General features: G+C 44.9%; 2 protein-coding genes across 3 annotated transcripts; one reads left to right on the top strand and one right to left on the bottom strand.

The window, feature by feature from the left end:
- The first annotated feature begins 83 nt into the window (after positions 1-83).
- On the top strand, positions 84-4,677 carry mto1 (mitochondrial tRNA translation optimization 1). Of its 2 annotated transcripts, XM_031749283.2 has the most exons (13): positions 84-229; positions 1,250-1,452; positions 1,536-1,735; positions 1,838-1,955; positions 2,063-2,361; positions 2,451-2,563; positions 2,863-3,053; positions 3,207-3,337; positions 3,428-3,632; positions 3,724-3,895; positions 3,980-4,089; positions 4,170-4,327; positions 4,419-4,677. In XM_031749283.2, the coding sequence occupies exons 2-13, from the start codon at positions 1,263-1,265 to the stop codon at positions 4,584-4,586; spliced, it is 2,055 nt and encodes a 684-aa protein (XP_031605143.1). In that variant the 5' UTR covers positions 84-229; positions 1,250-1,262; the 3' UTR covers positions 4,587-4,677. The 2 variants fall into 2 exon arrangements, with proteins under 2 accessions (XP_031605143.1, XP_031605142.2); XM_031749282.2 differs by having other exon boundaries at positions 3,207-3,632.
- On the bottom strand, positions 4,612-9,954 carry LOC116327647 (tectonic-3). Its single transcript, XM_031749284.2, has 14 exons — positions 9,376-9,954; positions 9,092-9,206; positions 8,917-9,014; positions 8,729-8,841; positions 8,539-8,650; positions 6,881-6,993; positions 6,748-6,786; positions 6,493-6,567; positions 6,289-6,408; positions 6,115-6,213; positions 5,927-6,030; positions 5,634-5,781; positions 5,067-5,201; positions 4,612-4,961 (listed from the first exon to the last, which is right to left on the bottom strand). The coding sequence occupies exons 1-14, from the start codon at positions 9,731-9,733 to the stop codon at positions 4,716-4,718; spliced, it is 1,875 nt and encodes a 624-aa protein (XP_031605144.2). The 5' UTR covers positions 9,734-9,954; the 3' UTR covers positions 4,612-4,715.
- Positions 9,955-10,256: the final 302 nt, after the last annotated feature.

The raw sequence follows: 10,256 nt of genomic DNA, 5'->3' as shown, positions 1-10,256 counted from the left end.
ACAGGCGAAAGGCTGAAACAAGCCGAGCATCGTTTTTTTCAGTGCGTCTGTAAACCAGTTATTACGGTTGTGAGCTACAGACATCATGGCGGCCTCCATAGGGATACTTTGACTTATGTAGCAGGAGTTTGGTAATTTTCCTAAATGATCTTTGCCTTTCTGTTAGTCTCAGTTTCTGCTACAGAGCATCTGAAATAAAAACAACAATACGCCTTCTCCCAAATAAACCGTAAGTACATTTCAAACCTGAGGGGAGAGTTTGTTGTGGATCCACATGTGCGCTGAGTAAACAAGCCGTATTTAAACTGTTTACGTATTTGTAAGTTGTGCTCTTACTAACAGAGAGCGAGGATACGGTTTGATTCAAAGCTGTACATGTTCAATATAACCATTTTTTAAAATTAAATTAGAATTCGTGCCAAAATGCTTTGTTGATGCCAGAGGTCAGAGAAAAGCGTACTGTTTCCAGCTGGCAGGAAGGCACCAGTAACTCAAACTCGTTACAGTCAAGGTACACAGAAGAGCATCTCTCAGGGGGTATAACGTGGACCCTTAAAGCAGATGGGCTGCAGCAGCACAAAACCACACCTGGCGTTACTTTAGTCAGGAACAGGAAACTGAGGTCAAGTTCACCAAAATTAGGAGATTGGATAAATGTTGGCTGGCCTGATGATGCGATATTCAGATGGTAGGTTCATAAACATGGAAGCATGGAGCCATCCTGCCCTGTACTAAGAGTTCAGCTGGATGGTGTAATGATGTCGAAGATATTCTCTTGGTAGTTTGGGACCCTTTATATCAACTGTCTTAAACGTCTTGAGCGAGCTCGTTGTTTTTACCTATTATTAGATGTTTCTTGTGCGCCATTTTGGTAATAACACACCTTGTTATAGGCCATAAGTGTGGAATGAACCAGCTGATATTAATTTGCAATAAATGGCAGGATTATTTTCCAATTACTGACAGATTTCAGCCGTTGTCATCATGGCATCTATGTTTTGATTTCTTTGGGTGTGTGGATTGGATGGGTTGTTATTGAAATCTGGTGAGAATTTTTTATGTCAAAAGCACCTTTAGAAATATTTAGAAAATTTACTTAGAAAGTTGGTGACATGTTCATTGCTTATTTTACCCACTGTAAACAACAAAGTTATTTTTCCAAGTTGAGAGTTGAAATAAAGCTGATGGGTCACTAAAGTAATAGAGTATCTAACAGGGATACACCATCATTTAACTTTTACTCTGACAGGTGTGCGTCTCACATGTTGAGAAAGAAGCTTCCCTTCCTGCACAGTCTCCTCTCACCGGTTTCCAGACATGTCGGTCACCTCGCCGGGCATCAGTATGACGTCATCGTGGTGGGCGGGGGTCACGCAGGGACCGAGGCAGCGGCGGCAGCAGCCAGAGTTGGGGCTGAAACACTCCTCATCACGCAGAAAATTCACACCATCGGTGAGGATAAAGGGACACATAAACAAAGAAGCTCTTTTTCCTCCAACAGGGAAAACTAAACTTCTCTGATAATATTCCCACAGGTGCTCTGTCCTGTAACCCCTCTCTGGGAGGAGTAGGGAAGGGCCAGCTCGTGAAGGAGGTTGATGCTCTGGATGGGCTGTGTGGTCGGGCAGGGGACTGGGCTGGGATTCATTTTTCCATCCTGAATCGTAGAAAAGGGCCTGCCGTGTGGGGTCCGAGAGCCCAGCTGGACCGTCAGCGCTACCGAGACTTCATTCAGGTTAAGAAAAAAACCCCAAAACTTGAATTACTCATCCATTAAAGTAAAATATTTGTCTGCGAGTGAATTAAAATGTTTGTCTGCTAAATATTTTTTCTTCAGTCCGAGCTGCTGTCCACTCCCAGGCTGACCGTGTTGGAGGGCTCAGTGGAGGAGCTGTTGGTAACAGAACCAAACCCAGAGGAGCCCGGGCACCACAGAGTCACCGGGATACGTTTGGGTACACAGCAAATTAACTCTTTTAAGGACAAGGACCTAAATGGCAAACGGTACATATTATACACTGAATTTACTTTCTCATGTTTTTTGCACTTCCTGAACAACCAGCTAATGGCAGCCATGCGATCTCAGCCAAATCAGTGGTTCTTACCACTGGTACGTTCCTGTCTGGCTCCCTCTTTGTGGGTCAAACTACCTCCCCCGGGGGTCGGATTGGAGACGCTCCATCGAGCCCTGGGCTGTCCCATACGCTGAGGGAGAGGCTGGGGCTAAGGACAGGCAGACTGAGGACTGGTACCCCTCCCAGGATTGTGAAGGACTCAGTAGACCTTTCTTTGGCTAAGCTTCACCTCCCCGACAGTCACCCGACTCCTTTCAGCTTCCTCAATACCCACACCCACTGCAAGGTACAGCTGAATGAATGGACTTTTATTTTTTAACTCACTGTCTAGTTTATTGTTCCTGCTGCTTTATTTTGAAACGTAACCCTCTGTAGCCAGAAGAGCAGCTGCCTTGCTACCTCACCTTTACTACACCGGGTGTGGAGAGAGTGGTGAGGGAGAGTCTTCAACTAAACTGTCACATACAGCAAGACACCAAAGGTCCCAGGTACACACACACACACACACACACACACACACACACACACACACACACACACACACACACACACACACACACTTTGGACTCAATGGTTTGAAACTCAGAAGGAATCACTTCAGTTATTCCATCATTGTCTGCTCTTTAATGCAAAATAAAGCATGTAGATTCGTTTTAACATGAAAGTTTTTGTGAAGAAAATGCCACAAAAACAAAAACATCAGTATAACTGTGTATCATAAAATTTTTATGCAAAACTGAAACAATCGAGCTGAATCGGAATGACCTGCAGTCTTCGTCTCTCACAGGTACTGCCCCTCCATCGAGTCGAGAGTGCTGCGCTTTCCAGGCCGAAGCCACCAGGTGTGGCTGGAGCCCGAGGGCGTGACCTCTGACCTCCTGTACCCACAGGGTCTGTCCATGACAATGCCCCCTGACATACAGCTACGCCTCATCAGAGAAATCCCTCCCATGCGCAGAGCTGAGATCCACACGCCAGGTAGGTCCTTAGATCCTGTTTGATTTGCCTAGTAACAAGTGAGAGCAGTGACAGTTCCCTAAATTCTTCCCTAATTCTGAAAAAAAATGGATTGACAGAAGTAGGCTGGTTTCCAGAACTGAAAGTCTAATGTTTGTTTTCTGGGATTTCCAGGTTATGGCGTGCAGTACGACTTTGTGTGTCCCACTCAGCTGAGCCCGGCGCTGCAGGTGAAGAGCACTCAAGGTCTGTTTCTGGCTGGTCAGATCAATGGCACCACGGGGTACGAGGAGGCTGCCGCACAGGTAGCTGCTTCTTTCCTTAAAGCCACACACACACACACACAGCTGGAAGCAGCTTATCACCAACTGATTTTTCTTCTTCTATCTGAGCAGGGTTTGTGGGCGGGAGCAAACGCTGCCCGCTGGGCGCTCTCCATGCCCACAGTGACGCTGTCTCGAACAGAGAGCTATATCGGAGTTCTCATTGACGACCTGGTGAGTCGAGGCGTGACAGAGCCTTACCGCATGTTCACCAGCCGGGCCGAGTTTCGAACTTCTCTAAGGCCGGACAACGCCGACCTCCGCCTGACCCCGAAGGGTAGGTGTAGCATCTCCAACGTGTTATTGTGCTTGCGTTTGTTTTTTTTTCACTTCTTCTCCTCCTCTCATTACCTTTTATTTCCCATCAGGCTTTGAGGAGGTGGGATGTGTGTCTTCTGTGCGCTACCAGGAGTCTTTAAGAGTGAGGAACAGCCTCCAGGATGCACTGACAGCCCTTCAGGCTCTCTTTCTGTCTACCTCGAGCTGGAAGAAGAAGCTTCCCAGTGTTCCCATCAGTGAGACCAAGAGCACCTTACTGACGTGAGTGATAGAAATCTGCCAAGCTAATAATTTAATTTTTCATGTCAGTTTAAAAAATTTTTCCAGGTAATGTTTGTTTTTCAGTGGCTTAGATCTTCTTCAGTACAACGACGTGACCTTTGAAATGTTGGCATCTGCCTTCCCCGAGAGCCTTTCGTCTTATATGGAATTCACACAGAGACTTAAGATAGAAGGTAAGAAAAAAATAACCCCGCCTGAAATGTTCATCTACAATAAAACTCTCACTAAAACGTTTCTCTGGTCTGTCACACAGCTGTGTACAAGCCTCACTGCGACTTAAACAAGAAAGAGATCGAGAGAATTCAGAGGGAGGAGAACATGTCCCTGCCGCAGGACATTGACTATTTCTCTCTGCCGGTGTCGCTTTCCGACGAAGTTCGAGAGATCCTGGACAGAGTTCGACCGAGCACAGTGAGCCCGCTCCTTTCAAAATAATAGTGTGAAATATTTATTTTAATAAAAGGGAACAAATATGCCCTGACTCTTCTGCTCTGTCCTCCAGCTGGGCGCTGCTACTCGCTTGGAAGGTATAACTCCTGCTGCAGTCGTCAATCTCCTCAACTATGTGCGCGTCACAGAGAAAAAGAAGGAAACGCACAGAAACCAGCGACACCAGGAGGTGCAGAGAGATGAGGAGCTGTGTGCAAACAGTGCCTCTTTACCTCAGTGATGCAGTCTAAAAATGACTCAAACTGTCTTGTGAAAATGTATTTATTTCTGAGAAATAATTGAAACAATAAATTAGGTATTTTAGAAAACTTTTCCTCGAGTCCCAGTGCTGCTCCAGTTACCCGTCAAGTTACCTGCAGAGGAATTCTAATCCTGTTAGTGACATGACTGTGAGCAGCATTAAACTCCATGTGACCTTCTCTGTGCTGCTGCTGTTCATAATAATGTGGCCGTCCAATTCAGCGGAGCCTCTCGTGAAGAAGCCAAAAGGAAACTTCCAGAAAGGCTGAGGCAAACCCCTGGGGGGTTCTGGGTAGACTGTGCTGTCAGCGAACGTAACTCTGGTGGTCAGAGCGAGAGAGGATGACAGAGGACACTGAGGGGAAAAAGAAAACAAAAAATAAAGACAGGAGCAGAGGAATTTTAAAGGTAAATCTGTCAGAAAAAAAAAAGAGAAAAAAGTGAGATGTAGAGAGCACACCTTGAAATTTTGACACTGGAAAAGGTATCTGGCCCCTAGGATGTAGTTTTGGGGAAGGTCGAGGGGACCCAGGCGAGCCCACAGTACTTCGATGGAGAGAGAGTGAGGGAGGACGCAGCCTGATTCACACGTTTCCTGAGAAGGAACAACATAAATGTCTCTGAAATGTGTCTGTGTACAGATACTCCGGTCAGTTTTATTTATACAGCACCAAATCACAACAACAGCTGCCTCAGGGCACTTTATATTGTACGGTAAAGACAGTACAATAACAAACCCCCAACAATCAGATGATCTTGTATGAGCTAGCACTTTGGCGACAGTGGGAAGGAAAAACTCCCTTTTAACAGGAAGAAACCTAAGCACTTGCTCATAGGGGTTCTATGATTGTTGGGTTACAGTATAAAGTGTCCTGAGGCAGCTGTTGTTGTGATTTGGTGCTATATAAATAAAATTGAATTGAATTGCTGCGACTGGCTGGGGGCAGATACAAAGCACCGACACTAGGTGCTGCTGCAGACACCAGAATAGCTGTAACGGTGTATGGGGGTCACATTTCGGTTATACCTGCAGGCTGAAGGGACACTCCTGTGTGATGACTCTCGCCCAGTCTGGCTGGGAGCCCGAGCTCATGGCGATCTCATCAGGAGTAGCGAGTCCCTGCAAGATCCCATAAATCTGCGAGCGCAGCTCTGAGCAGTCGTTGGCTGGAGAACTTGTAGCACGGAGAGAAAGAAATTTTAAAAAGAAAAGAAAAGCGGAGGATGTTGTTTGTTATTTTAGCGACATCTCCACTTGTCCTAATGTAACATAACTAGAACCACAGACAACAGAGGCAAAAAGAAATAATGCAGACTCACCTGAAGGTGCAGCCGGTGATGATGTTGTGCGTGAAGAGGATGGGTGCTCGTGTGGTTGTATCAGGGGAACAGGTCCCACTTTGTGACACCCCCAGTGAGGTCAGCTGGCTCACTGTCAAGGAGCCAAACTTCGTAGAAGCTTGGCAGATAAATTAAAAGATACAATCTTAAAATTGTAGTTAGGATACAGGCATCGCTTCCTTTAAAAAGCGACCGATGAGAGGAGATCCAACTTTAAGTCCGACTGCAGGCTTCAGTATTGCAGGAGTGGGACTTGTTTTGGTCAGCTGAAAGAGAAAAACTACATTACTTGGCACATTAAAGTGTTTAAATTGAGTTTTTTTTTATTCTTTTGGCTCTACCTGGAACTCTACAGAGTGCGTCTGGAGCAACAGCTGACTCTGATTCACAGCGGCTAGGGTTACGTCAACCGTTGCGCTTGTGAGTTCCCCTCTGCCGGTGTAAAATATGACAAACTTCACCTGCAGGAAAGGCAGAAACAGCAGAGTCAACTTCAATGTTTCGTCACACACTTGTGGTTCACCACACAGTTGTGCACTCGTCACCTTCTGCACTGCATTAATACAGGAGCTGTTCCGCAGCGTTGGTGAAGGCCACACTGACAGGTTGGTCACTGGGATCTAAAACAGTCAGGAAAACATTAGCCTGTAGGAATAATCAATAACTGTGAAATATTAGCACGACAACAACTATTAACTCCTATTTTTGCCTTTCCAGTGTACTATATGTACTATAGACAAAGTATTAGAGATTTTAAGTGGAATATCAAAGCACATTTACAACAGTAATGTACGACTTACCAGAAAATCTGACACTGGTGCCATCTCAGCTTTTGGGATCTGTCACAGAATACCTGATATTAGTCGATCTGTGGTGAGAGTCTCACAGCTAATCATGCACTTAAAAGAATTTGGTGCAAATGGACTCACTGACCTTGATGAGATGCAGGTCGGAGAAGTAGGAGTTGGCGCTGAGGCTTGGATCTGTGATGCATGACTGAGGAGTCACCATCCGTGCACAAGACAGAGACACAGACCTCAAGAACTCTACAAGAAGAGGAGGAATTAAGGTGGATAAAATGTGGCATAGGAAACAGTGTGTTGTTGTAATAATTCTGCATGTGTGTACCAACTTTTGATAAATAAGACATTGTTTACAGTACAAAATGAGCAGAATGTGGTTGTGTGCAAGCCCTTTCCCCGACAAAGTCGTCACCTGGATGGCAGCACACATCACTCTAACACCTGTAAACAACTGTTCAGTAGTGATGGAGCCTTAACACGTGCAAGTTTTCCTCTGAGTACCCCCACATGCACACAGATTGGTGTGGTGTCTCTGTACGGACTGTTGTCGTGACAAGAGAGCTGAGTGTGAAATCAGTCTACATTCCTACCGTCACCTATGGCAACAAGCAGAAAGGATGATATTGTGGCGTTTCCTCTGAACAGTGTTTGGGCTCAGCCTGGGACACAATGAGGAGATTGGTCCTTGATCAGGAGGGGCTAAGAGAAGAGTCAGTTAAAGGATACTTGCTGGCCTCCTCCTAGGTGAGGTGTTTTGGGCACGTGCTACTGAGAGGAAACCCCGGGGCAGACGAAGGACATATTAGAGAGATTACATCTCTCAGCTTCTCTGGGATGTTAATTGTAACCGACCTGTTGCCAATTAATCTCATTAGCAGTGAGAAACTGAAGCATTTCTTTTGAAGCATTACACAACTTTTTTAGTCTTTTCTCTAACTTTCCTTTAGCTGGACTGTTGCATTCTGTTTTCATTCACATTTTACAGCATAGGTGTCAAACTCGCCTAATTACATTTGGCCCGCAAAGCCATGCCAAATTACTATTAGAGCTGGCCTACTGGTATTATACAGATAATACATATATCGTTTAGTATCAAGCTTTGCTTGTTCCATATTCAGTTTTTCAGCAAAACTTGTTTGAGTCCATAAGAAAAGATTCATTCTTATATCTGGAGGAAGATTTTTTTTTTCAATAAATATTAATGATAGCCCGCGACTTTGTTCCAGTTTTGAATTTTGGCCCACTGTGTATTTGAGTTTGACACCCCTGTTTTACAGAGTGTTAACTTTTCTGGAAAGGCTACTCTACTCAGGGACTGTTGGATGTCCTTCAGGAAGCATGGAGAACTATTCCTGAATACTACTTAAAGAAGTTTGCCTAAGACAGTCCAGACTGTGCTGAAGAATAAAAGTGTTCAATATTGTACAAAATTTGTTATATATGGTTGTCACATGGTTTAATAAATCCCTGCACCTTTTCCCCCATTTTCCTCGCAAAATATAAAGAAATGAGGGGCAGCTCGAGACTTTTTCACAGCAGTATGATGGGTAAAAATGTCTCCTGTATTCCCCAGTATAAAAGGGTGTCATGTATACTGCCACAAACCCACACGTCTGAGTTGGGCTGCTGTGTCTAAGACGTCTGTAGAAAATATCATAAACTGATTCTCCCAAAACTGTCCAAAGTAAATATGAAGAAGCAACTCTAGATGGCAGGGCTGCACTTAAAACGGTGTAACAGCACTTTGCCACTCAACAGTTCAACATTTAACTTTTTATGTGATCTTACTTGCAGGGTTGCGGTCGATGCAAAAAGCTGACACTGCCGGTCCTGGAGATGGCTGACGGAGGAGACCCCGCACAGAGGAGTTGGGGAAATATGTCTGGATGACATCATCAACCTACAGAAATGCAGTTGTGATGATTTCAAATATCTAAAGTTTGTTTATTTTAATTATTTAAGTCTGCGTAAAACTTACCATGTAAAAACTTCTGCTGGGTCCTACAGTTGGAGTCTTCTGTGGAGAGAAGTGGTACGAGTCCCCTAACACTGGATGCTGAGGTTGGGCTGGGAAAAACTGGGACGTGTTATCTGTTTGGAGGTTGGAAAAAGATAATGATATATGTTGACCTTACGTGTGATTAAAAAAAAAGTGATGCCATTTACCTGAAGGCTGGACACAAAACAGAGAGTCAGTCACTGTGATAAGAGACGAATCCACATTGGCTCTGAACATCAGCCATTTCTCAACGCAAACACCTGATCTGTAAAGTAAAAAATTGTCTTTTAAATGTTGAAGCTGTGTACCACACGTGTTATAGAGCTAACGACCAACACTCACACGGCTCTCTGCGGACATCCAGTGAAGACAGCGCTCAAGTTAGCGAGCCCACAGTCAGCTGTGTCACAGCAGCAGCCGATGTCACAGAAACCAGGAGTTAAATCACAGAGACACGCTGGAAAACATCAGGAAAAAGGTTGGACATGCTTGGGAGTACTTATGTTAGGTGTGGTGTCATCGTCAGATCCACAAAGTCTAGCTTGAGTAACTAGCGGGAAGCCTGATCGAAGCAACAAAAAGACTTAATCAGCCCTACAAACGATGTAGCTGGAGGTGTAATTTACCCTGTGGAGACACCGTGGGCTGGACGGTGGTTGCAGTTGGACTCTCGGTGGCCGCAGTGGGCGCTTCGGTCGCGGACAGTGTCGTGTTTACCGTGGAGCTCACGGTGGCAAGGGTAGGGACCTCCGTGGTGTTGACACCAGTGGAGTTCACGGCCTCCGTACCGCTCGGAGCAGGGGTGGCAGAGCTGAACGGCTCTGCCGTACCGCTCGGAGCAGGGGTGGCAGAGCTGAACGGCTCCCCATTAGCGGGGGTGGCACTGATGGAGGAAGTCCCCACTGGGTCTGTAGCTCCGTGTGCCAGACGTCCACATATGACCGTCAATATAAGGGGTAAAAAACACCACTGGATGGAAGACATTTCCTCTAAAGAGCCATGAAAAAGGAGCGGGAATATGCGCACTTTACCCGAAGAGTTTCTCTGGTGTCTCGCGTCACAGTAAAATTAAATTAAAGATAAAATAAAATTTGTCTTTATGAGTTAAACACGTTAGAAAACGTAGCAAGAAGGCTACAAGCTAAAAATCGACACATAATCGGGGTGCAAGCGTCTTGTAACTAAGGAAGTTCTCATTGAGACTTCCGTTTCTACGAGAGAATTACCGTAAAGCACGTAGAAGAGAGAACGCGGTCATTTCAGGTTAATGAATTCACAACAATCAGTAAAAAAGCAAGGTTAACATAGTTAACTAAAATCAAACTAAAAACTATAACTAAATCTGAAAGAAGAATATTTTTTGATTGAGATATTATTAAAAACTAGACTTAGAATATTTGTTAATAACTGTTTTTAATAATTTAACCAACACAGAATACACGTGTAATGATTGACACATGCAGCATGAAGACACATTGGAGCGTATGTTTATCTGAGTAAAGTTTTT

Source organism: Oreochromis aureus, linkage group 8 (genome assembly GCF_013358895.1).
Source record: "Oreochromis aureus strain Israel breed Guangdong linkage group 8, ZZ_aureus, whole genome shotgun sequence".
Classification (NCBI taxonomy): Eukaryota; Metazoa; Chordata; class Actinopteri; order Cichliformes; family Cichlidae; genus Oreochromis; species Oreochromis aureus.
The sequence above is the reverse complement of the archived record's forward strand: the minus strand, read 5'-3'. Positions and strand labels throughout refer to the sequence as shown.

Excerpts from the sequence above, each read along its gene's own strand:
- LOC116327647 (XM_031749284.2), bottom strand. The coding sequence starts at position 9,733 with ATGTCTTCCATCCAGTGGTGTTTTTTACCCCTTATATTGACGGTCATA. Across the intron at positions 8,651-8,728 it reads CCAGCAGAAGTTTTTACATG|GTTGATGATGTCATCCAGAC; the intron begins GTAAGTTTTACG and ends GCATTTCTGTAG. Across the intron at positions 5,782-5,926 it reads ATCACCGGCTGCACCTTCAG|TTCTCCAGCCAACGACTGCT; the intron begins GTGAGTCTGCAT and ends CCGTGCTACAAG.
- mto1 (XM_031749282.2), top strand. The coding sequence starts at position 1,263 with ATGTTGAGAAAGAAGCTTCCCTTCCTGCACAGTCTCCTCTCACCGGTT. Across the intron at positions 1,453-1,535 it reads GCAGAAAATTCACACCATCG|GTGCTCTGTCCTGTAACCCC; the intron begins GTGAGGATAAAG and ends ATATTCCCACAG. Across the intron at positions 1,956-2,062 it reads AGTCACCGGGATACGTTTGG|CTAATGGCAGCCATGCGATC; the intron begins GTACACAGCAAA and ends CTGAACAACCAG.